Source organism: Triplophysa dalaica, chromosome 25, assembly GCF_015846415.1.
Source record: "Triplophysa dalaica isolate WHDGS20190420 chromosome 25, ASM1584641v1, whole genome shotgun sequence".
In the NCBI taxonomy this organism is placed as follows: Eukaryota; Metazoa; Chordata; class Actinopteri; order Cypriniformes; family Nemacheilidae; genus Triplophysa; species Triplophysa dalaica.
In genome coordinates, this window is record NC_079566.1 from 6000269 (window position 1) to 6027396 (window position 27128).

General features: G+C 36.8%; 4 protein-coding genes across 7 annotated transcripts in view; all 4 read left to right on the forward strand.

Annotated features, from left to right (window-relative positions):
- cdk6 (cyclin dependent kinase 6) overlaps positions 1-7888 on the forward strand; it is a 29873-nt gene extending 21985 nt beyond the window's left edge. For both annotated transcript variants that reach the window (XM_056741236.1, XM_056741237.1), the window contains exons 5-8: positions 12-121; positions 4487-4537; positions 4858-4993; positions 5083-7888. In XM_056741236.1, coding sequence (XP_056597214.1) covers positions 12-121; positions 4487-4537; positions 4858-4993; positions 5083-5232 — 447 coding nt within the window. In that variant the 3' untranslated portion in view covers positions 5233-7888. The remainder of the gene's footprint in view (positions 1-11; positions 122-4486; positions 4538-4857; positions 4994-5082) is intronic.
- A 1626-nt stretch (positions 7889-9514) lies between these two features.
- On the forward strand, positions 9515-12615 carry fam133b (family with sequence similarity 133 member B). Its single transcript, XM_056741342.1, has 11 exons — positions 9515-9781; positions 10299-10396; positions 10485-10563; positions 10651-10734; positions 10816-10848; positions 11160-11234; positions 11336-11434; positions 11643-11699; positions 11787-11861; positions 12114-12164; positions 12260-12615. The coding sequence occupies exons 1-11, from the start codon at positions 9758-9760 to the stop codon at positions 12395-12397; spliced, it is 813 nt and encodes a 270-aa protein (XP_056597320.1). The 5' UTR covers positions 9515-9757; the 3' UTR covers positions 12398-12615.
- Positions 12419-22877, forward strand: hepacam2 (HEPACAM family member 2). 3 transcript variants are annotated; one of them, XR_008905937.1, is made up of 11 exons: positions 12419-12557; positions 13554-13768; positions 17481-17822; positions 17997-18281; positions 19393-19692; positions 20402-20527; positions 20972-20993; positions 21087-21121; positions 21504-21577; positions 21674-21876; positions 22513-22877. XR_008905937.1 is itself a non-coding variant. In XM_056741340.1 (10 exons), the coding sequence occupies exons 2-10, from the start codon at positions 13708-13710 to the stop codon at positions 21782-21784; spliced, it is 1356 nt and encodes a 451-aa protein (XP_056597318.1). In that variant the 5' UTR covers positions 12419-12557; positions 13554-13707; the 3' UTR covers positions 21785-22376. The 3 variants fall into 3 exon arrangements, 2 of the variants coding, with proteins under 2 accessions (XP_056597318.1, XP_056597319.1); XM_056741340.1 differs by lacking the exon at positions 22513-22877 and having other exon boundaries at positions 21674-22376; XM_056741341.1 differs by lacking the exons at positions 12419-12557; positions 22513-22877 and adding an exon at positions 12756-13131 and having other exon boundaries at positions 21674-22376.
- Positions 22878-23499: 622 nt separating this feature from the next.
- Positions 23500-27128, forward strand: part of vps50 (VPS50 EARP/GARPII complex subunit) — a 118034-nt gene continuing 114405 nt past the window's right edge. The window contains exons 1-2 of the mRNA XM_056742010.1: positions 23500-23831; positions 24301-24369. Coding sequence (XP_056597988.1) covers positions 23799-23831; positions 24301-24369 — 102 coding nt within the window. The 5' untranslated portion in view covers positions 23500-23798. The remainder of the gene's footprint in view (positions 23832-24300; positions 24370-27128) is intronic.

Below are 27128 nucleotides of genomic sequence, written 5' to 3' on the forward strand. Positions count from 1 at the left end.
CATGTGTGCAGGTTGTCACGTTGTGGTATCGTGCTCCAGAGGTGCTGCTTCAGTCCAGCTACGCTACCCCTGTAGATCTGTGGAGTGTCGGCTGTATCTTCGCAGAGATGTTCCGACGACGGTAAGTTAGCATCGCAAAACTGTCAGTTACAGAGTACACCCGGACAAGCAAAATCAAAATGTGAGATGGAGGATTCATGGGGATGACGCTTTGGAAAACAAACACAGATGACGTGCTCTTTGCGTCATGTGACTGTCATCGTAAGTTCAACTGGAAACAAGTGACGAGAAGCTTGCTATTGAAATTTAGTCACAAAGTGGTTCACCAGATTATATTCACTAAACAAAATCTAGATTATAATATTCAAAGCCACTTAAATGCAATTATATAAAAAGTACTTTATTTTATAATAGTAGAATACAGAATTTTGTATTCGTTATTTGTAATAATTGTGCTGTATTTCATATTCACATATGATTTTAACGAATTTTTTATGTAATGTCAAATCAAAATCAAACAGAAAATGTAACCTTGATGTCCACACAGTATCAGCAAATTTCGCGGTTACACTATAGTTACGTTCTAAATGTCATTTCAATACATTGTTCGGCATTATTTTTATAAGAAAACGAGAAATTCGGAATCAAATGGTTTTTGTCACTCGTGCATGTTTTTGCTGGAGCTAGAGATTATTAGTAACATGAAAATGGTTAGCGTCACTGTGGTTGCAACAGGGAACAGCAGTCTTGGAGTGATCCGTTCATCTGTGTGCGGTTCAACGAATCTTTCCAACTGCTCGCCTCAACACATTTATTAAACTGCTCAATCCAGTGACAGCAGGTTTTAACCGTTATAGACCTAAACGGCTGTTTCTTTGTGGCTTCAAATGTGCTTCAGTAGCGGGTATTGCATCAAAAATGATTTATGGTTTTTCATAAAGATCTCAAAAGGGAAGGAGGCCAACAGAAGACGATGAAGGTTTTTCCAACTAGTTCCTGAAAACGTTGACTTCTAAAGAGTTTTTTACTGTGTTTTATTTTTGTGGTATTTTTGTGTTATGTAGTCAGTTTGACCAGACTATTCTGACCTGTTAAGTGCAATTTTGTTATTTTAGATTTCAGCGTATAGATAGGTTAAAGTAAAAATCGGTCTGTGTGCCTTTTAAACATGGGAAATCCTTCATTGATCATCAGAAAATGTTTACCAAAAAATATTCCACATCACAAATACTGCTCTGTACAGTATATAAGATGTGTATATTGCACCCTAACAGTGAAGTCCATGATGTTGGTCTTATTGCCCCTTGCCCTCCACATGCTGTTAGGGGAGGGGGGTGTTACGTGGCCTGCTTTTTCCCTCTCCTGACGTATAGCACACATTTGGACGAAGCAGGAGAGTTGTAATGGAAAGCGCTGATACACAAACATCCTGCGTTTCACGTTCTAATGGTCACACCTGTCCGCCCGTTCCGGCGGCGTCCACTGATAGTGTTTGCTTTACAACACCAGCAGATAACTATTAGATAACATTAGCTGACTCATTGCCTTACACCATAATCCAATACTTCAGCAGGATATAACTGATGGGAGATTTAAAGCGAAATCTTCAGAAGCTGGACATTCAATCGTAAATGTACACATGTTTTATCAGTACGTACCTTGTCAAATTTAATATCGAAAGTGTACTAAGTGTTCCTTCTGCAGGCACACCTTTAGGGGTGTGTGGGTAAGGTCGGGGGCGGGGTTGAGGGGGCTTTCATTGCTGTAATACCAGCACACCTTCTTTTCTCCTTCTGCAGGTGATTAAGAAGGCTTTTTAAAAGGCCACCTGTTGCAGATTAAAGGGCACCTGGGACCAGGTTTCCCCTCTGAAGTTTAAGAAGTGCGCTGCACTGCGAGAGCCAACTCCAGTAATAGAGCTTTTAGATTCAGCCGAGAGTTATAAAGACAGGGAGCACCTCAGCCAACAACATATTGTATGGCTTTGTTCAAGATGAAAGTCGAAGTGTTGAGGGGACAGTTTTCCTGAAAAGGACTGCGAAACATTGGCCTGAAAGGAGGAAACAACATCGGCATTCGAGAGGTTTGCCATCCTGCTTGTGTTTTTTTAACCTTATTGTTTTGTGGCTGAGAATTTTATAAAAGGTTTAATCCTCGTCTGACGCTTACAAGTTTCGATGGAAATTCGGCAAGTCTGTATTTGTATTCCTATGAAGCTGTGGGTATGACAAGGAGTGTGCCGACGTTCCGGTTTTGTAGAACCGTCGGCCGGCAAAGACTTTCAGATCCTTGTTTGCCGTTCCACAGACCAGACTTTCATGTCGATTAAAGCAAAGCTGAAAATCATTTATTCGCACCTTCACCGACACGCTCGCGGATGCGTTCCAGAGGTCGCTCGGGTGGAATGTGGATAGAGACACTGGCACTTGGAGCGTGACTCGACTGCGTGTACTGGCCCGGTCTGAACGCTGCTGGTGCCCACTCACTCAGGAAGCCTTTGGCCCGGCATAATGTCTGCCTTGTGCAAAAAGCCCTTAATTCATTCAGACTAACAAGTAGCCCAAGGGAAGACCAAATGTGAAGAGATTTCCAGCCATACTTGTTTTGGCATGACATCGCTTAAGGTGAGAGTCCCCCCCCCACTGTTAGAAAATAGATCCGCTTTTGTCTGATGCGACTGCTCGGGACTGACTTTGCCTTTAAGGGTTTCACATTTTAAATCAACAGATTTCCAAGGAATCTTCTTCAAAGGAAAAAGGGAGAGAGGTCTTGTCACCTGGGAAGAATTTTTAGCATGTTAACGGTAACATTTGTACGGTCTATTGACTGAAAGTTGGCGAATAGCGTAATCGTGGCGTTTTGGAAAAGTTCGCAAAGACAAGTATCGGAGCGTTCCGGACTAATCTTTAAATGAAGTCTTCTGAGGGCTTTTGGAATAATGGAGGCCTGAGGAAACGCAGAGGCCTTGCACGTGCTCCGTTTCAGCTCTTTGTGTGAATACAGTTGATGCTCTGTGAGGCTTTGAGCACCTTGAGCTTGTCCTGGCGTAGGGCGACCTCTCCTGACGGGTGTGGAGATTGCATGTGCAACATCTCAAGATCTGATCGAACAATAACATGCACTGTTTATCCAAAGCAGTGAATTCACATTTTTAATTCGTATGTGAATGTGGAGTTTTAATACAGGACCGTTGCATGGCTAACCCAGTGCTGTACCAGTTGAGCCAACGATTAGTTATGATGGTGCTTTAGGAATAAATCATGACAGTGCACATCTTATTGAACATGGTTTGTGTATAATAAACCGAATACACAATAAACGGAATATGTTGCACTTTTATTGCTGTTTTACTGTTAGGTTCAATCACGCTGTTTCATTTGAGCCTCTAAAGTAGATGGCAGGGATAAATAGCGTTTTCACTTTTACTCCTTGTGGTGTGTTTTTGGAGACCGGGCCCTCTTGGAATTTGCGCGCGTGCCAAGGGAAGCATGCCTGCCCACGGGTGTCCTTACTGGCACGGAGCCACAGGCAGCAGTTAGCGGTCCAGGCGGGTGGACTTGACCATGTGCTGAAGAAATCCTCAGATCTCCTCTCTCTCCTTCAGACTGGCTCAGCCAGAGGCTGGCGAGGAAATAACACATACAGTTGAGCAATGTGTGTTATGTGGCTGTAAAGCCTGGTTTGTAGAATGTAGACTATAAGGGATTTATTTCACTTAATTTAGTTCTTGTTTCCTACTTCCCCTCTGGAAATGTGACCTGGAGACTGAATGTTAAAACAAACCTTTTGTTGTATGGCTGTCCTTGTGTTAAAGTGGTCGCAGAGTCTAATCTGTTTCCTGGGTTGCACGTGGCGTCCCTATCTGGGTATATACAGCAGCGGAAAAAATGAAGAGACCAGTTTTTCCGATTTTAGAATTGACTATTTATAGGTGTGTTTAGGGAAAATAATCATTTTTGTTTAGTTCTTTGAACTACTAACAATATTGTACTAACAATTCAAATAAAACTATGGTTTCTATTTGCATTTATTTGCAGAAAATGGAAACTGGAGAAACATAACAGAAAAGATGCTCTGTATTTTTTCAGATCTCAAATAGTGCAAAGAAAACTAGTTCATATTCACTTTCAACAGTAAAGCTATATTATTTTACATGTATTTAGGAAACGTTCTGAAATTGTTTTTTTTAAGTCATAATCTTTATCACAATTTTCATGTGTCTTCTCATGCTGTCAGTCTTTCTTATTGCTGTTGGATGACTTTTTCTCTCCTGACGTTTAATTTTGCTGAAGTCCAACAGACACTGGACTGGAATGACCACAATACATACAAATGAAAATTTGTCTCTTATTTTTTTTCTGGAGCTATAGATTTTTTTAATAAAAAGTTTGTTTATGATAAATGGATGTGGTGAATTACATGAGATAAAAAAAGAAAAGCTGTTATATGAACAATTTCTAAAATGTATTACTTGGTCTTTTTGCAGCCCTCTTTTCCGTGGGAATTCGGATGTTGACCAGTTAGGCAAAATTTTCGAGTAAGTACAATTCTGAGATATTTTTTATTCCAAATCATTTTTCAATATAATTTGTTATTTGTTAAAGAATTGACAAAATGTAAATTCATAACCGCTTGAGTTGTAAAATCGCATATTTAAAGGGGTGCTTGACTTGATGTGGGGCAGTAATTCTTTTGTATCTGTTAACCTAAAAGACATGGACTTACAGTAAAAACACTAACAGTTTACAGTAAAAAAAACTGATGCAACACCTGTTGATAAAATAAAATGTTTGGATGTTTCATTGACTTAAAAAGTGAAAAGCCATGATTTTGACTGTTTGAATGATGATTTTTCAGCGTGGTGGGAGTCCCCACTCCAGAAGACTGGCCTCAGGAGGTGGGCCTGCCCCAGAGTGCCTTTTCCCCTCGCCCTCCCAAACCCATAGAGGACCTGGTGCCAGACATGGATGAGCTGGGCAAATCGCTTTTACTTGTGAGTAACAGTCCGGTCATTGATATCTTCATCTTTTGTCAAACTCGTGCTGGTGGTTTACTCATTTTGTTGTTTGTTCCCCTACACAGCGTTTTCTGTCATTTAACCCCTCCAGACGGATATCAGCGTATGATGCACTGTCTCACCTGTACTTCCAAAGTCTGGACAGCACCAGCAAGAGCCCGTATGCCCAACCCTTCCCCAGCAAAAAGCCCTCCCTGGAGGAGAGAGCTGCTTAAAAGACTCAAGGCTTCCACTTTAGACTCCGTGTTAAAGACGTAAACCCCCATCCAGCCCCGTTTGAACCAGTCTTCCATAGCATAACATCAAGTGCTGCTTTTAGGACTCGCAACAACTGTTGTTCGATCGTATTTTTCTACGCTCTCACTACTGCCAGCTAATACATAGCAACAAACAAAGAAACGTGCTGCCTGGAATACCGTTTACAATATCGAAAGCTGCTCTCTTCCACTTTAAAGGAAAATTGTCTGCTCAGAGGAAAATACGCATCACAGCACTGCCAGGGATATCCCGTCTATTCACGAGACCGCAATTTATACGGCTCGGAACCAAGTCTTAGCTGCATATCACTGCCTGGAACACGTGGGATCATTTCAATCTCGCAAACAAGAACTACTGCAAATTAGGGGCCCGTTGAACGGAGCCTCTTATTTTACACAATGAAATTATCGTTTTTTTGCTTATGAAAGCCTTCGTGGTGTTCGGATTAGTTCTTATTTTCTAGTGTTTAGCAGGAGCGTGAGGACACGCCAGCTTGTAGGATGCAAGGCCGTTTTGATGACAGCAAAACACGAAGAATCCATTAGTGTTCAATTGAAAATGGCATTTCACTATTTCACGGCCTCACGAGTCTCCCGAGCATCCTGCGTTCACCATCGAGTTGACCACAGACCGGCGCTACCAAACGCTTTGACTTAAAGCACTATTTAACTACACATTTCCATGACGTTTTAATGTGTTTCCACACGTATTTCTTTCCATTATTTCTACATTCTGGTCATCTTATTTTATTATGTCAGTGTTGATTGTTGACATCTTCTTTTTGGCATGTCTTAATTTTAGTGAACTTGAACGTGTAGGTTGTTGTAGAGAGCTCAGTATTGTTGATTTATACCAAACAGTCTGCACCCTGTTGTCAGGGACCTGCGTAGTGGAAGGTTGACCCGTGCCGGGGTTGCATGTTGTCTTTAGTGTTGGATTTAGAACAGAATTAAGCCACGGTGGAAAAACATTTATGAAAGCGTAGAGCAATGTTAGGAAACGTCTAGTGAAAGTAGTCATAGTGTCCGTAAGTTATGTTAAAGGTCAGGTTGCGAGATTTGTCGGAGAGTTTTGGAGAATGTGTTTTATCCCATTACCGGTCATTCGAGGTTCTTTACTTGTGTTACATCCTTTGATTTAGATTCCACCGAATTGTGGGTATATGATCGCAAAATATGCCCCAAGCTGTAACGTTTGATAGATGGGCAGCTTTCATGCTTTTATATTTAGTGTGTGGCAGGAGAGTTGTATTAAGAAGGTGGAGGGAAGGAAGGAAGCTGCTTCAGATTTTAGATTTAGAAATCTGTTCCATGTGAAGATGTTGGAAGAGATTTAAGGAGCTGTACGCAGGCACCGTATTGCATTTCTACAATGAAAGGTTCACACAGTTAAGCACTGATGCTTGATTCATACTCTCAGGATCAGTATACTCATCCTCTCACATTCCATACTCAGGTCTATTTATGACTTTAGTTTTAGATTCAACCATGGTTCAGGTTTTAGCGTAAACATTTTGCAGTACAACGCAACTGATGGTCTCAGCTATCCGTTGTCCATGATTTCATATACAACTACAGCAACCGTTGGGTTATTTATGTCATCGTTCACTCACTTTTTTCTTCAATTCACGTACATTGTTCTGGAAACATGTTGGAAAAGATAATGGAACACACAGGTGGTCATTTCACCATTTATTTTTTTATTTATATAATATTCCTAATATTATATTTTATGTATTACATCACTGTTGTGCAGCAACTTTTGTACTGTTAACATAAATATTCTCCGATGGTTCATAGGCCCAATAAAACCTGCGTGTATGTATCTAATGCACAGAAATCGTTTGTCATTGGTGTATAACACCATCCAGCTCCACTGAACTGATATTTTGTTGGCACAGCCTTACCCTCCTCCAAAATGTTGGCGTTTGTATTTCTTTAAGAGGGCATTAGATATCACACCCATGTATACCCTATATGCCTTTTTGTTTGTGGGTCTTGTATAGAACTAATCCGTTTTTAAGTTTGGTTAGTCAAAAAAGTAATTCATAGTGTTTTATGATTATACGTGTGTTAAATGTTTGGCTTTCGAATGTATGAATGTTATTATTAGTGATGGAATTTGAAATTTGGCGTGTTCATGCTGAAAAATAGCACCTTTGATTTTTACCCATCTCAGTGCTTTTCCCCCATGAAATATGCTTTTTAGTACACCTGTTGTGGCTTTATCACATTTATGATGAACTTTGAATTAAAGGTAAATGCTTCTTTAGTTATTTGAAATTATTTTAGTTAGGTTTTTTTTCAATTGTTTATATAATCGGATATCACTTTTAGCAACCTAATTTTGGAAATTGTGGACATTGGTACATGATGTTTCGCTCCCTTCTATAATTTCCTCTACAACTTTTAATTTGTTCTTATTTATTGACATTTTGTTTTTAGATAGTGATGCTTTAAAATGCATTCAGTCATTTGTCCTTGAAATGAACTGTAATTGAACAGTGGTCAGCTAATGGCGCTAAAGCGCCATATATCACTGAAGACTTGAACAAATTAAAACATAACTGTTCCCAGGAGAACGGTAACAATAAATGTCTTTACAAATATTTTAGATATTTTATTTTTACTGTATTTTTTTATTTCGTTTTTTTTCCAATATAACATAATTTATAATAACCCAGACAGACAGTACTCTGAATTTAAAATCATGAAGCTGGATCATTTTAAGAAATGGTTAACAGTAATGTAATCTAGCAAATCCACAATGAAATACATTCTCTAATCAATGTGCACACATTCTTTAATATTTAGCTGCTGCACAGACACTGTATGAATTGTTCTCATTATAAGACTCTTAAATATTATTTTTAATCAGCAGCCTAATTATTCATTGATAATCAAGTGTTGTATCACTTTAGACTGCATGATGTGTATTTGGTTCTAAGATCCAGAATACTGAGGAATGATTTCTAAGGTTTTAAGATAAGTTTTTATTTTGTAATCATAATTATATATCCTATTTCTTATTTTTGGTCTTTATTTTAAGGAGTCATTTAATCTTTTTTAATGTAATTTTTGAACATCTTTTAACTGTGCACATTGATTAAAAGTTAAAGGTTTGGTCAGGGTTTTTTTCACAGGTTTTTCATTTTTCTTTCCCAGCCTTGGCAGACGAGTGTAAAAGTGCATTTTTCTAACATTTTACAGTTTTGATATTTATGCCGTCAGCGTTTAAAATGCTTTTGTTAAAGAGGAAGGGAAATTGCGTGAAAATATAGAACTTTGCTGTCAATGCTTCAATTGAAAGTTTTGTTTATTTGTTTATGTAATAATAGCAAAAATAATTTTGCAATTTCTGTGCTTTTAGCTTTTACAGTTTGCAAGCAGAACACGTTGCTATCACATACATTTGACAGATCTTACTTTTGTCTTGTCTGGGTGAATAGTTCAGTAATGATGTTAAATCAAGCATTATGTATAATGTGTTTTCGATTGAAGATGTTCTGAAATTCAATTTAATTTCTTTTTAAGCTATGTTCTCATGTTAAAACAGCACAAATAGTTTTTGTTGCTAAATTCATTTCATTTAGCTACTCTTACAAACACTTTGACGTCTCACTAAAGTGCTAAAAATTTGCAAGAACCAAATTGAAATTAGATTGTTGGTCACTGCCCTTTTTTTGACCATATCAGTTTTTGTTAGTGTGTTTTTGTTAAAAAGGGTGAATGGTATGTAGCCTACGTGTTTTATATATCTTTGTTGTCTGTGGACTGGTTTGCTGCTAATGTTCGTCTTAGGCTCTGGCTCCTGTATGAGTTGTTAAACTGCCCACATAAAGATGATTCCAATTTGCCATTGAGAAAAGCTGCTTTTTGCATTTTTGTATGTGTATCTGCCTGACGTTTTCATATTTTTGTAAAATAAATATTAGTGTGTAAAACTGGGTTGTAAAGTTGATTTCTGAGAGAAACAATGCTTAGACATTTATGCTATATTTTAACATGTAAATATTAGGTCCTGTTGTTAAATTGGGTGGTAATTAACATTATATGCAAGAAAAAAAAAACATTGCTAAAATTAATTAAGGTGTACTCAAGGGAGGTCTCGGCACCTCGAGCACTTTTTAACCAATCACGTCACCGAAATCCATATGAGGTTGCCAGAGCGACCGGAGTATTTACCGTTAAACATTGCTTAAATAATGTATAACAACAATAGTAATGCTTAAAATATAATGCTTATTTAATATCTCCAATATAACTGTGATCATCTCAACAGTACGCATCAAGATAACGATTATGTTAAGATTGCTAAGCGGGTCGCCCTCTAGCGTCACGTCGCGAACATGTCATGTTGCTGAGAGAACCGCTAGGTGGCGTTAATACCGAGCTTAGTCAGCTATTGCAGCACCAGAGAGATGTAAACAACATGCACAGTCCTTAGATTTTGGCCTGCGGGTTATGGGCAAAATCTACAAACATGGGAAAGCGAGATAACAGAGTGGTAAGTAAATATTGCATTGCTTCGTATAACTTATTTTTGTCCCCTTTTATGCGAAATTTCATGTGACTGGAAAGCAGGCTAGATAGGCCTTGAACCGTAGTGCTAATAACACTAACTTACGTCAACAACATACCCACGTCCATTTACAAAAGGAACAATAACGCGCTTCCAACCCTACAAATGCATTACGTTTATGTTTTGAACCTGAAACGAGCGTTTGTGATGTGTTGCTAGGCTAATGCTAGGACGCTAATGCTAGTGTGCGGCCCAGACTGGATAACTCAACAAGTATATATTTCTTTTAAACTGTTCTTCTACGGTTTGCTGCACCTTTGTTTCTATTGCTCATGTGTGAGTTGCATTGCACTTACATTTCATAAACATATTATCAACCAAAGCTACATAACTGTAGTTCGCTAGATAGCTCATTTAACGTAGATGCTCGTGGGCGTGTTTATTATGCGGGTTAACGTGCTAGATAATAACGTGCAATTTCTTAAAATGTATTGTCTTTCAGGCTTACTTGAACCCGATAGCTGCTGCCAGAGCACGAGGACCTGCACCCAACGCAGGCCCAACCATTCAGGATTATCTCAGCAGACCACGGCCGTCATGGTGTGGAGATTATCATTCATGAACCAATAATGCATATATGGGATTTGTTGTCTTATTTATACGTCTATCCGTTCGTTCTGTGTGTAAGGGAGGAGGTGAAGGAACAACTGGAAAAGAAAAAGAAGGGCTCAAGAGCCTTGGCTGATTTTGAGGACAAAATGAATGCGGTATAGTTGTTTTTAAACGCTCGCCAGTATTTGATGTTGGTGGAGGTGTCAGTTTGTGTAATATGTGTCGTCACTCATTTTCATCAGCGATGGAAGAAGGAATTGGAGAAAAACAGAGAGAAGGTGCTTGGTGGAGGTGAGAAGAAAGAAAAAGAGAAAGACAAGAAAGAGGTGATGTTGTGTACGGCGATCTGACTTGTTAAATATAACAGCCTGCTTCTGATTTGCTGATTTTTTTTGTCTCTATTTCAGAAGAGGAAGAAGGAGAAAAAAAAGTCCAGTAGGGTGAGGAGAGCTCTCCAGCTTTGTGCAATGAGCTCTTGACAGATCACGCACCTCTTTCACACTGAAATGGTGCTGGTTCATGTTCTAAAACTGGTGCTTTGAAGACCTCATTCAAAACTAGCCCGTGTATCTGTTAACAGGCATTTTTCTAACACAATCACAGAAACGCGTAGAATAGTTTCTCAATGAGCACCAGATCTAGCACACTGTCATTGGACAAGTGACTTCACTGACATCCTTTAGAGGGCAGTCAGTCTGGCCTTTGTGGCTTTAAATCTAACAAATTCATGCTTTTGTTGTGTTTGTTCAAGCATTCTTCATCTTCCTCCTCCTCTTCGAGTTCTGATTTCTCTTCCGGTTCCTCTTCAGAATCTGAACATGATGATGTAAGTGGCACGAAAACAAGTTGAGTTATTTGCATGTGTTTTTAAAATAGCCTTGAATAGTTACTGAATGTTCCTTGCTCTCTTATTTGCTTACATTTCAGGATGAAAAGAAAATTGTGAAGAGAAAGAAAAAAAGAAGAAGATCTTCTGCTAGGAAAGAGTCAGACGATTCTGATACAGAGTCGGAAACGGATAGCAGGGTATAAGTGGTTCTTAACATTTACAGGAAAATCATTACGTAGTTTGTGTCAAACATTCGGTGTCGCCAGTGAGATTCCTTAGTTTGTTAACTATTATTATCCAGGATTGACAGTATACACTTTTAAGGAATCACTTTCGCTGCTGATGGAAATAGTTATGAGATTTGTTTTGGTAAGACTGCGTTATAATGTCATTTATTATCTGCAGGAATCATCCAAGAAGAAGAAGAAGAAGAAGGTCAGGGAGAATGGCGAGAGAGACAAGGTACCTTGTGACTTACTGAAGAGATTATTTTAACCATTTCTTTCCGTCTCGCTTTTGTCTCTTAAGTTGTATGTTTTTGTGTCAAAGGATGAGAAGGACAGTCGGAGGAAGAGGAAATCTGAGAAGAGCCATTCGGAGTCCTCAGACGAGTCGGATATAGACGTAAGACTGCTTAAACCCGGTCATCTCAAAGGGAAAGTTTAGATAAAATATAACTATTTTAATTTATATCTCACAATTCATGTCATTCCCAACCCATAGGACTTAAATATATTTATACTTAAAATTACAGACAGGAACCAACTGGTTATTGTTGTGCATGTGACTGCAGAATTTTCTGTTTTAGGCTACGTTTTTCGTTGTTTCATTGAACAGTTATATGTTTTAAGGCAACTTTGTGTGTCCTTTTTTTAGGAAGAGTATAAAAAGAAAAAGCACAGTAGTGAAGAAAAGGAGAAAGTTACAGTAAGTCATCTCACATCATAATTATAAGAACATTTTAGTAGTTTTTTAACTCGTTTTGGCCATGTGACTTACAAATACCATATATACATTCACAGGACAAGTCCAAGAAAAAAAAGAAAAAGAAGAAGCATAAGAAACACAGCAAAAAGAAGAAGAGGAAGACTTCTGCCTCCGAACTGGACTATAGGGCTGGTGTGGTGTCCTGTACAACAGGCAACTTGAAAACTGAATAAAGACAGAGTGGAGTACCAAACTTGTGGAAACCTAGTAGATATCTGTCCAAGTGACTCTTATGAGCTGGTGCTGCTTAGCACGCTGAGGCTTTTCGGCCAACGGATGAAAGGGATCATGTGAAAGGGGAGTTGAAAGGTGGCATGGGCTTTATTATGTCAGGTTTGTGTGTTTATTTTTTAAACAGATGATTCAGTCCAAATAAAGGTCATATACACCACTGCTGGCCCCGTGTGGTATAAATGCTCAAATTCAGCTCATTTGCTGGTTGTAAAAGCTGCTGATTTACATGATTTAAAAAACGTTTTAGTGTGTGTGATATTGAAATACAGTAAAGATGACCTTTTACTCTAAACATTACTCGCAGTAGGCACTGAGGGAAATTGAGATGCGATATTAGTTGTATGACATTTAAGTTAACGTAATGGAAGGAATATCATTGTATTTTATCTCTAGCAGTACATTTTTGCACCCTGAACTACTCTGAAACGATGTTTTAAGTATATATAACATATGAGGGAACTTGTTTTCATCCATTATACTACACATATATGCTAAATCCATGCATTCTGCTTACACTTCAGATTTTTATGAAGAATTTGGGAAGTCCATTTGATGACAATACTAATGTTGGGAGTTTAACCTTCAGGGAACATGCAAACCATTTTAATGTATATCCTGAATGCAGTGGAAGTTTCTTTGGATAAATGCTTCTGCCAAGTAAATAAATGTAAATGTATGTACATTAATTTGCGGCCTTTGTACATGGTTTACTAACTTTGTATGCTGGTCTATGTCAATCTACATGTTCCATATTACATTTTTTTCCAAGTAGCTGTGAACTTAAGTGACGTATCTAAGGCCATCCCTGTTTATCTATTTTAAGATTCTTACTGTGTGTAATCAGTTCTTAAAACATTTTTTTGTGTCTTAAGTCGTGCACGGTTTCAGGTGAAACTTTGCATGTTCATGCATTGTTTCGCTCAGTGACCTCTGTGTGTGTGTGTTGGAGTTGAATCTCAGTCTTTGCTGGTATCACATACCTGTAGCGGTCTGTGTATGTCTTAAAGGAGTTTGTTTTCGGTGATCTGACACTGTGCTTAAGCTGTGTATATCTCCCTTTGAATGTGTATCTGTGAGACTGTCTCTGCCCCTTAGGTGACAGCAGCGTTTTGGAACCTCAACCAGGTGTGTGTCCAAATGGCAAGTGGGAGGTGCCTGAGCTAGCTTTTCTCATTTCCCTGGCAAATACTGTCACCAGTTCCCCTTTCTTGTCACAAGCCAAACAGCTTCTAGAGATTATATTGCAGAAATGGAATGTGTTGGATTCACCATGTTTCTACTGATGTGCACCTTATTTCTCGGTGTTGATGGTAAGAGGATTTTATACACACTTTAAAATAAACCGTACAGCAGATGTTATATAATGCATCATGCGCTGCAATATAATTTTTGGTTAGGCTGTTTAAAGGTGATCTTCTTACAGTGTAAGTAAAGTATGAAGTGATAATTAAATACATATACTTTCCATAAGGTTCGGGTGTGGTTTAGCGTTAGTTACATGTAACTATGCATAATTTATACTAGTACGTGCATGTAATGTGTAACAAGGGCATCTTAAAATTTTGTTATTTGGAGATTTACACAGGCCTATTTTTCAATGTTGTTGAATAAACCTGATTTCCAAAGGTTGAATTTCGCATTAAATAAATATAATTTTCTCTCAGAGTTGTCAGGTACATATAAACTAAATATACTTCAATTATATAGGCATATTATATAGAATTTTAGAGAAAAATAAATAGGAAATCTACAATCAGTCTTATTTCAAATTTATATTGATGTCTGTTTGAAAAAAACATATGCAACCTTTGCATTCACATAAGTTGAGGTACAAAAAACTGAAAAAACTCAGACCATAACATTTAAACAACACCCCAAAATGTATGTAAATGACATAATCTTTTCAAATAAAATGTTTGTAGATTTACTTTCACTTTAAATATTTGAATTAAACACCCAACAAAATACGTTTAGCCTACATTACAATATGTTACATCATATTTTGCAGTTCTGTCTTATTTAGAAAATATAACATTGATTGTTTTTAACATTATTTTTAAATATAACATATAGATAACAGTATGTCACCACAACTGGTACTGTGGGGGAACATGTTCCTCAAATTTATATAGGTGTTGTGGATTTAAATGTAGCCATAGATGTGACTCAAACTCAAACCTGTGGTAGACGCCTGAAGTTCTATATTTCACTTCATGTGTCACACGGCATTTTTAAAAATACATTGAAGTGGATTATTCATGGTCAAGGGTTATGTTACTTTCCAATCCACGCGTCTACATGTGCATTTGGTTTGTTGCACAATAGGCCCTGTATTATCAATTAAGGTGTGAATAGTTCAGTGTTTGTGTTTGGAAACGCATATGGAGCTAGTCATTTGAAATTGTAAGTGAGAACAGTATTCCTAATGCCTATTGGCTTGGTGGTGTAAGGTCAGTGTTGTTATCACCACAACAATCCTTACTTTTGTTTAGACCATGCTCAAAACTTCATCGTGTATTGGAACTCAGCATTATAAACACAGGCACACTTTTGGTTTCCACCCAAATTGCCTCCTGGTCTTTTGTGCTTGCAATAGGGGCGTCCTTATTTATTATTTAACGTACAACACGAGCCGTTAACACAGTTAACTATTGTAATGCACAACATTGCCTGTCAACAGGCCGGTAAAGCCGAGCAGGGGGTGGAGATGCTTATGTCCGGGTAGTTGTGGGCAGGAGGCGATGGGAGGAGTATGACACTGTTTACCTGTGTGCTGCCTACCTGCCTGCTGCCACACAACCTCGCTTAGCAACGTAATGCAGATTAACAGCTGTCAGTCAGAGCCGGGCCTCTGATCCTTTCAATAAGTTCATTTTATCTACACTGAGAGATATCTTATCCTTTAGCAATGAGATATTTGTATGTAGAGCTCAGAGGAGGAGAGTAGTTGGTCTTGATGGTAGTAATAACAGGATTACTCTAACGCTCTTTCCCGAGCATGTTTTATTTATGTGTACAAACACAAGATTTTGGAGCATTTTGCAGGGCTTAATGTAATGCTCAATACTGCCTGAGTGTTTGCTCACAGACCCGTTTAGACAAATTAGAGAGAACGTCATGTTTGATCACTATCATCCTGAGAAGCTGGTAAATATTTGCTCACAGCAGGTACAGGATTGAACACATGGGCTGGTGGTGATTAAAGTACAGACCTGTGTGACGAATTATTAACAATAAACAAAAAGATACAAAAGAAGATATTTTGGCTGCGGTTGAAAATAGTGAATATTATGTGAAAGTGAAAATTCCTTGCGTCATGGTGCTGTTGGTATTTATTTTAGGAAAATGATCACATGACCGTATATTTTCGCTTTAGATACTTAAACAAATGGTTGTAAAAAAGTAAGTTGAGTTGAAATAATTTTATTAAGTTTGAATAAAGAGATGGTGTAGTATGAAGAGATGGTGTAGTAAGACTAAGATATGACACTTGAACAGTGTTGAGGATTGGTTGCCGGAGACGGAGTGACATAAACCGCTTATGTCCCTTATATGCCCATTATGTAGAAACTGCAGAATGTTGACCAATCAGAATGTATTATATCTTACTTTGCAGATATCTCATTATAGAGTTAAAGGGACAGTTCGTCCACAGATGAATATTCTGTCAACATTTACTAACCCTTGAGTTGTTCTAAATCTGTATACATTTCTTTGTTCTGAAGAACACAGAAAGATATTTGGAAGAATGGTTTTGACCAAACATTTCTTGGCCACCATTGACCACCATAGTAGGAAAAATGTACTTTATAAATTTCCTTGTTCTGATGAACACATAAGAAGATATTCTGAAGAATGTAGGAAAGAACTTTTGACTAACATTTTTTCCCACTATGGTAGTCAATGGTGGCCAAGAACTGTTTGGTTACAAGCATTCCTCCAAATATGTTTCTCTGTGTTCATCAGAATAAATAAATGTAGATTAAGAACAACTTGAGGGTAAGGAAATGAAGAGAGGATTTAAATGTTCCTTTAAATGAAGCATCTAAGTGCAAACTGCATAGATTAGCAGAAGGTGTAGATGAATGTTTAATCGTCAAAGTCACTGTTAATGAGAAACATTGCCATTTTTTACCCAGCGCTGGTCTGTCCAGTGATCAAAACCATGAATATTAAGCTTTTGAGGTTGCTCTAAGATTGTGTGAGATATATAGCATGATTTTTTTTACTGTGGACAGTTCATTTAAGTGTAAAGTGTAATTTCTTATGCTTTTAAAAATCTAACTTTTATTGCTTAAACATTGCAGCTTAACCTGTAAAATGCTGGGTTATTTTCTGCCCAGTGTTGGGGTTCATCACTTTTCACCCAACCATGGGTTGAAAATCATAAACCTTTTAAAAAAAGGTTTGCTTTTGGGTCAAATAAGGCCGAACTCAACCGTTGGCTTGTAAATTAAGCTGCGCTGGATTGTTTTCCAAAATGCTGGTCTATTTAAAACATCAACCATTTTCTGGGGTAATTTACTCAATTGCTAAGCGTGTCCCTTTTTAACCCATTGCTGAATTGAAGATAACCCAGCGTTTTTAGAGTGTATTTTTTTTATATTTGACCCAACAAAGGCTTAAAATAACCCAGCATTTTGGTAGAAAATATTTTTTTAGAGCAACAAAAATGGTAATGCATTTTTCTTTAAGTTTACCTCAGGAGACAGTACCTGACATCAAATAAAAAACATAGGGGCTGTTTATCGGACGGGAATTAGCTTAAACCAGGACTTGGCCTTAGGATATTTAAGTCATTTTTAAAAACATACTTTAAAAAGAAAACATTACTGTGTGCTGGGACAAAACAACCACACTGATATGTTTTAAGATATGCAAGTTGTTTTTGATCAAAACTTCTCTTAAGTTTGTTTGCCAGTAGGCTTAAGCCCTGTCCGGGAATCTTTTTAGCCAAGGATAGTGTGAATAGGTAGTTATGTATAATGCACAAACTTGAGATGCACACTTTCTTTTGAACAGGTATGGAATATATTTCACTGGAGCCCACACAGCATGGCAAATACGGGGACTCTATGCTCCTCAGAGTTGAGCCTCATTTTGATGTCAAGAATGTGAAGTTCCAGGGGGCCTGGTACAAGACTAAACCCACTTATACTCTCCTGGTCACTTTCACCGAGTCCAATGCCATCCCGAATATGCGGCTGAGGAACAAACCAGTGCTTCAATTGCCAGATGTCTCGCTAGATATGGAGCATCTGGATGAGGACGCTGAGGGGGAGTACAAGCTGGAGATCAACATCATCTTCCCAGGAAGCTCCACGCCTGTGGCCGTCACGAAAATAGTGATGATCACAGTCAGCGGTATGAGAAACAGCTTGCATTAATAATAGCTCTGTACAGATAGTTTATCATTTTACACACATGTATTAATAGATACATCTAAAATATCCAAACATGATAGTGATGTTGGGTCAGTTTATTTTTCAGTCTCATTTATATCTTTTATCACTCTTTTTTTATGGTTTCTGCCACTAGTGCCTGTGTCAAAGCCCATTCTCCGTAAGAGCCCAGGGGCAGACCTCATAGAAGAGCGAGATAATGTGACACTGACATGCTCTGTTGAAACCGGCACCAACGTTAAATACGAGTGGATTAAGAACAACATGACGGTAGTTCCAAGCAAGCGGCACACATTTTCACAAGATCACGGCACACTTGTCATAAGTCCTGTCAGTAAAGATGATAGAGGTCGGTACACCTGTGAGGCCAAAAACCATATCAGCCGTGAACTGAGCGAAGGAACTGCTCTCAGTGTGTACTGTGAGTATCTGTGTTTCTTTTCAGTTATTTTTTTAGATGAGCGTCACCTGTAAACTCATTCATCATCTGTTATTTCCATGTGTTAATCATTACAAGCTGTCCAGCTCGTTCCTCTTGTCTGGGAGTTAACTGTTGTTTGTTTTGTGACTCTGTACTAACATGATGTCATTTCTATGATGGGCTTTCTCACTTTTTTAAGTCCAAGGACCCAGAGTTCGAATAGTTTTGTTTTCAGTTATAGCTTTAATAATTTAAAAAATATGTCGCTATTTTGTAATGCGCTCTTGTCATTTTATCATAATATTGTTTATTTTTATGAATTAATTCTTGTTTTACTTTAGTTTTAATTCATTTTCAGTTAATAATTTGAATGTCTCAACCTTAACTGTATTTCAGTTTACTCCTGAGGCAACATTTCTCATTTTTATTTATTTTATGTCTTCAATAATAAAAATTAAGCAATAATAATACGGCAATAATTAAGTATTTAGGCTAATATTTGATTTGATTTCAATAGACAGAAATGTTTTGATAGTATACATTTTTGTAATCTATAATAACCTTAACCTTATAATAAGTTATCTCCATGCATAGTGTTTAAGAAATCAATATATAATGTGTGAGATCAGCATTCATATTATAAGATGATATGATTTTTTTCAGTATAAAATAAGACAGTAAGTGCTGGCTTTGGTCACTTTCGTGGGTGACGGTTGTAAAGTGTATTAACATGTTAAACACATTTAGGGGCGGCTTCATAGACAGGGATTAGTTTAAGCCAGTACTTGGCCTTAGTTGAAACAGAATATTTAAGTCGTTTTTAAAAACATACTTAAAAAAAACATTTCAGTGTGCATTTTGAGACATAACAATCACACTGATGTAGTCTATTTTAAGATGTGTCAGTGTAAATTGTTTTCAGCTGCTTAATCTTCTAAATTAGATTAAAATATTTGATCAAATTTCTCCTTGCGCGCCTCTGGGGTTCACATAGATCTGAAATATCAATGAGTACATGAATAATGACATTTCAATGTCTAATACAATGAATTAGAGTCTCTAAATGAATGTAAAAGTACACATTTTTATCTGTCTTTACAAATTGTGTTAGATGGACCCTACAATCTAGAAGTAAATTCAGAGCAGGGTCTGAAAACCGGAAGGGTGTTCACGGTGAACCCAGGAGAGCTGGTCTTCTTCGAATGTCTTGCAGACTCGAACCCTCCCAACAGCTGCGTCTGGATCTCTAAGACATCGAACGGCACAGAGATCATCATGACTGGAACTCGGTTTGAAGTGACATCTTATGAATTAGCTCAAGCTAAGGATTTCTGGTGTAGAGCATTTAACAATGTGACAAAGAAACAGGATGAGACCAAATTTTCGCTGGTGGTGGCCAGATTTGGCAAAGGTACGTCTGCAATGTGTTAGAAATAAACTAGAAATAAAAAAATGCAGTTAATATTTCCAAAAATGACACAAAGATTTAAACGTACATATACAGTTCTCCTAATAAATTCCTGTTTATGAACATTTGTAACATTTTTTTATTTCAAATTTCATTCTAGACCCAGATTTCTATTTCTATTTTGTTCGCAAAATTTTAAAGAGACAGATATTTATTCTCATTATTTGGATGAAATATATATATATATAAATGATGATATAAATTAAGCTTATACTACTGGCCCTTAATATAAAAAAAATGTTCTGACAATAGTGTGCAGACTGCTTTGCATTGGTGTATTTGTGTATATTCATAAGTATATGTGTTTAATAATTCTCCCAGGATACTAAATAAATTCATATTAAATTGAGCTCACATTTCTGGTATTTTATGTTTGTTTTAGTTGTTGGGAGTTTGTTCTAGGAGTTATTGAATGCTACATGTACAGTTTACCATTCTTTGTTTGACTACATGGTTACAAGCTTTTTTCTGTGGCTAAGTGCATATGTTTCTCAAATACATTGCGCTGTTCTATTAGAAAGTAAATAGGGGCTGGCACCTGTTCTTATTATTTACCAACCATTACATGCTGGGAAGTTTGGTTAAATATGGACTCAGAAAAAAACAGTTTTGTATCAAAATATACATGATTTTGTTCATCAATGTTTTTCAGGAAGAGAAAAACATATCCAGGAAGGAGGTGCTCTGTCTCCATTGACTTTCATTACAATCTCATCAGTGGTCATCATTGTGTGTATGATGTTTGTGCTCATAAGGAAGAGCTGCCATCCAAGACGAAGTATGAAGTTATTTCTTTTTTTACTTATGTTTAGACATTACCTCAAAAAAGAAAAGAAAAGCGTGACCTTTCTGTGATTGACATGATGTCATTTTAAATAATGTAAAGAACATTCTCTGAAAATATAACATCTATGATATGGAGTGAGTTATACCATATCAAAGATTGAAATCATAGCAAAATGAATGATTGAAATCAAACTGTGATGCTTGGTATATCATGAATTGTTCATCATAAATAGATTGCGAGACCGTCTGATTTTCAAACGCAGTGTCATAAAATAGACAAAGTTCTTTTGAAAAGATTAATTTGGCTATAGTGTACTTTTAAACAAATGAAATAATTATTTAGCACGCTTATCAGACTGTATTCAAATCATTCACAATAAGATGAAGAAAAAATAGCACCAGTAATTTTAATACTTTTTTGATCTTGTTTCAACAGTGATGAATACAATCTACAGACGGTAAGAAAAACATTCATATTCAACAGTTTGAGAAATGCGTGCCAGGTTTGTATGTTTTTCTGACAGCATTGAATGATTGGACATGTGTTTTAGGCCTATGCCAGAGCAGAGAGGACTGCACCGATCCGGTAGGTTTACTGCACACTCACACTATATACCTGTGTTGTTAGGCAGTAATGTGTACATAGCCTCTCTGTACAAACAAACTCCCCATTAACATTACAACTATAATCATATCTGCCTGGTTTCTGTCAGCCTACGCTATAAACATTTTTCCGCCTAGCTGGCTTGGTTTCACCTGACTGCAGTCATTTCTTATTGACGTAACTCTGGGTTTGCTAAGTAGAAAGTTGCTTTCTTGATAAGGATATATTAAACAATCAGTTCCTTTTCTGCTGCCTATACAATAATACACTAGATACAAATATATTTGGAATATAATATTTTGTGTATATCATTTTGGATAATTCTTCTAGTAATGGTTCACTAATTTGAATAACATACTTATAGGTCATGAAGACGCAACTGAAGACTTCGGGATCTACGAATTTGTTTCTGTTCCTGGGAAAATGGAATCAACACAGGTTGAAACCCTCACATGAAAAGATAATTATTTGCTCATTTGCATGTTCAGTTTTGCCTCGGAACAGTTTTAATCTTTCTTCCCTGTGCTTTTTCAGGCATCCTGCAGATCTTTGGCACGACTTGATTCAGTCAAAGATTTGCATACCACCATCTATGATGTCATCAGACATGTACCTGAAACGCCAACACTGAGTCTACTTAAATGAGAGGGAGAGGTGTCACGTGTGCTAAATGTAAAAACGATACAAAAAGAGAATTTGTTTCAATTCAAATTTTCTCTATACAGTGGCACATTTAAGTACGTCTTGTTTTCTTATGTACAATTATTCATGTTTATACTTTATAAAGATCATAATTCTTATTACACATGTGCTGAGCACTGACATTCTTAACGTGCTGGACACTGACATGTCTTAAAAGGAATATACTGTATATATAAAAAATTATGCATTATTTTCTGTAGCAACAGGCTTAATGAAAAGCTAAGAGTATTTATAGAAAATACATCAGCTGACGTTATGGTTTTGCATTGTGAATGTAAATACGATCGCATTTCGTACTTTGATATTGTATTTTTTATTGCACACTGCAATGTATTCCGGGATATTGTTCGTAACATTTCAAAGATGCCACATAACCGTTCCATACATTTCATACTAGGTAGCAGTTTTTGAATTTAAAACAGACATTTTTAGTCGGTTTTATTTTCTATGTGTTGCACCTGCTCCTGTTTATATTTTAAACACAGATGGATGCCCTGTACTTTGAAAATAAAGGTTTTTAGAAATATTTTAATAATGGTTTATTCATTCTTTACTATCTTCTAAACTAAATCTTAGTATAGAAAAGCATTTTTTTAGAAAAACAAAACTATACAACATTCTATAAAATAACGAACAAAGAGATTACAGGTACACCATCTGTTTATTTTCAGTTTCAGAGAAGGAGTAGAAGGATTAAATCAACAGCTCGGCTGCCCGGGGGAGGTGCCACTCCTTCATTTGACTGGGAAATCATCAGTGGTTGATATCAGTGGAACTTTATTTACAAAAACACTGGGTCTCTTATTTATTCTCCAGCCAGTCTGAAATGTTCACCACAAACACCCACTCAATGTTTTTGACACTATAGTCTTTTATTCGCTGTACACTGTTCTCCAATCCATACATGTCCAATATCAATGTCAAAAACAAATGTGGTTTGACGGCCTTTAACAATTTTCCATAATAAATTCATCATGGATAGATGGATGGATGGATGGATGGATGGATAGATAGATAAATGTATGGATGGATGGATAGACGAATGGATTGATGGACGGATGGATGGACGGATGGATGGATGGATGGACGGACGGATGGATAGATAGATGGATGGATGAATAGATGGATAGATAAATGGAGATGGTGGTCTAGTGGGTTAAACCACTGAACTGGTAAATGAAAGGTTGCTGGTTCGATCCCAGCAGCCACCACCAGTGTGTCCTTGAGCAAGACACTTTACTCCATGTTGCTCCAGGGGGATTGTCCCTGTAATAAGTGCACTGTAAGTCGCTTTGGATAAAAGCGTCTGCCAAATGCCTATATGAAAAATTGAAAATGAATGATTAATTAATAGATAAGATAGATAGATAGATAGATAGATAGATAGATAGATAGATAGATAGACGGACGGACAGATGGACAGACAGACAGACAGATAGATGGATGAATAGATAGATAGATAATTGATAAATGATAGATAGATGGATGGATGGATGGATAGACGGATGGATAGATGGATAGATAGATAAATTAATAGATAATTGATAGATGATAGATGGATAGATGGATAGATGGATGGATAGATAGATAGATAGATAGATAGATAGATAGATAGATAGATAGATAGATAGCAAATGAATAGGCCTACCGATATTCAGTCATCATCATAATATCTACATAATATTTTTATGGTACTGCTGTTAATGGTAATGTTGTCCTGCTTTATAAATTGATTTTCTTCACATGTAAATCGTTTTAGATGAGTACTTTGAGAGATCGGACGAAAATGCTCCGGGAGTGAGCGGAACTACGTATCCCATGCTGCACTGCACATGACCTGTCACGTGATCCCCGTAGTGAAACATGGCACCTGTCTAGCACTACAGGAACTGAATTGCAGTTTGACAGAGAAATACAATATCATCGCATCTAACCGCTTAGTTTTCTTAAATACACGATGCAGAAAATCAAGTCTTTAATGGCCCGTCAGGTGAGTTTTTGCTCATTTTCTGTTAGCGTACTTTTTCATTTATTGACGACTCCGGAAGCGTTTTAATAAGCTAGCCTGCAAGCTATAATACAATTTAATAGAAAAACAGCTTGTATTCGGTGGTGATATACGTAGTTTTGTAACACATTACATCAATGCCATTGAAAAGGGAGAACAGTCAGTAGTACAAATAATGATGATAACCAGTAATGCTTCAGTGTTTATAGTGCTCAAAATGGATGGTCATTTATTAAATCGGTTCAAAACACAGCCTATTCTTACTCAATTTATACCGAGATCAAAGTCATATACTTATAAACCTGTAAACATGCAGTCAGTTTATATCAATGGTTTTGTAACGATCATTGCACAGCTGTCACTAAACTGACAGATTGGTTGTAGCAGTTTCTCTTTTCGTAAAATATTGAAAGTTATTGTTAGTAACGTGGACTGTTTATTTTTCCACAAGGGCCTGAAAAGTCCTCAAGAGAGTGTGGTCGACATGAGCCCCGTGGAGAACTTAAGGACCCCCAGCAAGGTGTGTAAGACATTATTATATTCAGACATAACCTGTGCTGATGTGTAAGTTATTGACCTTCTTTATTTTGCTGCACTGTAAATGTTTTTGGTTTATAAATGCAGAGGTTTATTATATATGGTTGGATGCAATGATGTTTTTTCTAAAACTGTGTGACTTATTGTTTACAAAAGATACAATTCTAGCCTTAATAGTTTTATAATACTGTTTGTTTTCTGTCATTTTAGAGAGATTGACAGAACAAACATGATAGTAATGATAGGAATAGAAAGTACACGCCCAATGTCACACATATGTCAATGACAGACATGTTGACCATAGCTCCATTCATACTGCACAATTGTGGAATGGTTGTCAATATTTCATAACATTATTGTGTGTGAATATAACTATATAGCTGTTTTTGTCTGAGATGAAAGCATTGTGATCATCCCAATATTGTGCCTGAGAGAACAATGTGCAATGCTATGTATTTTAAAAGCACAGTTTTAGTTTTTTAGCTATTATCAAAGTTTGCAAGTTTGTTTTAAAGGCCTTGTTATTGTGGGTATAGCACCTCATGTTCACCTTTGTGAGAAGTAAGACACCTTTAAACCCCAAGCTGACTGAATTATCGCTCTACAATTAGATATATTTTCATTATTCACACATAAAGTTCGTACAGAAATAGAATTAGCGGCTCTAGAAAGTCTAAACAAACTTTTGCTGAAACATACTGTTACTGTGCCACTTGTGTTATAACCTTTATTTAGTGAGATAAATGATCTTAGCATTGGCTCTGAGCGTTGAGTCTAACACTGCTTCACAGGTCCATTAAATCAGCGGGACCGTTCTGAGATTAGACTGCTTTTAAACACATTCTGGCTGTTTCTAAGGTGATTATAGTCCTCAGTGTCACCTCTGATATTTCCTCAGATACGTTTTACTTTAGTTTAGATCCCGATTTATGCCAAAAGAGAGTGTCTGTCGATTTAAGTTATTTTAAAAATTATCTATTACTATTACACATACTTTGGAAAATGATTTTCTGGGCCATCTGGCTTGGATCCCCGGTGGGCATTGTTTCAAAACTTTCAAAACTTTTCTTAAGCGATTGAGGTAGTGAGAAAGTGTTTGATCAATGTAATGAACGGCCATGCCCAGCGAAATGATGGATTAGACCACTCACAAAGCCACCTAGTGCTTTTATGCCATTAAAGATGCTTGAGTGCATGAAACGTAGACTTTGTTTTAACATCTATCCCCAAAGAATATAATTAGTTTGAAAGTGAGAGTAAAGGGGAACAATTTATTAATTTGTTTCAACGAGGAGACATTCATCTTCATTTTGTTAAAATTAACTAACGTAGATTTTTTCCTGGTGACTTGGTCAGATCAGGATGTAATAACTTTGCCCTGCCAATATTTTCATGTACCCTGTCATACATAAAATAAATATCTATTGTAAGCTATATCTTTGTAGATGTCTGGAAGAATATTTTTCCTAAAATATTGAATGTGATATTATGTAACTCCCTGACAGTTGTGAGATTATAAATGTAAACACTTGAATAGCAATAGCATACACATTGTGAAACATTGTGAGTTGTTTGTCATATGCTATCTTAAGATGTTATCACAATTTCAACAAATCCTCATCTATATTAGATGGCAGAATCAGCTTGGAAATGTAAATCAGCACAGTTTGCAACTGTTATCAAACAAGAAAATGCAAATATGAACAATTATTAGCATATAATTATGTTAATTGGCAAGTGCTGTGTTTAAATTAGCATTTATTGTGTAAAAAAGTACAGTGTGCGGGTTTAAAATGACCAGAGGGGAGGTAAAGTACTACAGAAGTACATTTTTGACTGCAGTATTTCTTTAAAACTGGATGCACAGTCATGCAGCTTATGCATTTTGTGTAGCTGTCATCACTCACAAATGCATTGCATTATTTCCTTATGAGACGTTTTTGTACCAATGGCAATGATTTAGCAGTATATCTTCTTGTAATTTTTGCAGCAAACAGTACATGTGGTTGTGTTCTTCTGTTCAGTTATTCATAGCATCAAATGCAGTTTTGCCTTAACCTGGGTGAAACTTAACCTGTCACAAAATATAGAGATGGTTTATAATTCTGTTCCTCATATTTTGTTTCAGATGCTTAATCATTTACTCACCCTCATCAAGTTGTTCAAACCTGTATAAATACTTTTTGCTCAACACAAAGGAAGATATTTGGAAGAATGTTTGCAATTTTCAGTTCAATAATTCACTACCATATAGTAGGACAAAAAAAATTGGTAGTCAAAGGTGCATCACTGTTTGCTTTCCTAAATTCTTCAAAATAATTTTTTTGTGTTCTACAGATCAAATATTGTGGTATTGGATGATGTCCCAGAACTGAAAATTGCTAACATTCTTCCAAATACTGTTCCGTGTGTTCATCAGAACAAAGAAATGTATACAGGTTTAAAACGACTTGAGGATGAGTAAATGATGACAGAATTTTCATTTTTGAGTGAACCGTCCCTTCAACATATGGAGTGTGAAGTTTCAGAAATACAATAAAAACGTTGGTTTCACAGCTATGCCCTTTATAAGTTAAGGGTTTAGTTAAGGTTAAAACAGTTTTAAGACGGTATGTGACCGATATTAACTTTCTTTAGTAATCCATATGTATCTATATTTATTTGGTTTATTGGTTTCACTTAAGGAAGATTAAAAAACAAGGGCAGGTAACGTGTTCTACATTTGTTCATCATTTAACAGTT

Coding starts and splice junctions, on each gene's coding strand:
- fam133b (XM_056741342.1), top strand. CDS start 9,758: ATGGGAAAGCGAGATAACAGAGTG. Junction 11,235..11,335: donor CAGAATCTGAACATGATGAT/GTAAGTGGCACG, acceptor CTTACATTTCAG/GATGAAAAGAAAATTGTGAA. Junction 12,165..12,259: donor AAGAAAAGGAGAAAGTTACA/GTAAGTCATCTC, acceptor ATACATTCACAG/GACAAGTCCAAGAAAAAAAA.
- hepacam2 (XM_056741340.1), top strand. CDS start 13,708: ATGGAATGTGTTGGATTCACCATGTTTCTACTGATGTGCACCTTATTT. Junction 18,282..19,392: donor AACTGCTCTCAGTGTGTACT/GTGAGTATCTGT, acceptor AAATTGTGTTAG/ATGGACCCTACAATCTAGAA. Junction 20,994..21,086: donor ATGAATACAATCTACAGACG/GTAAGAAAAACA, acceptor CATGTGTTTTAG/GCCTATGCCAGAGCAGAGAG.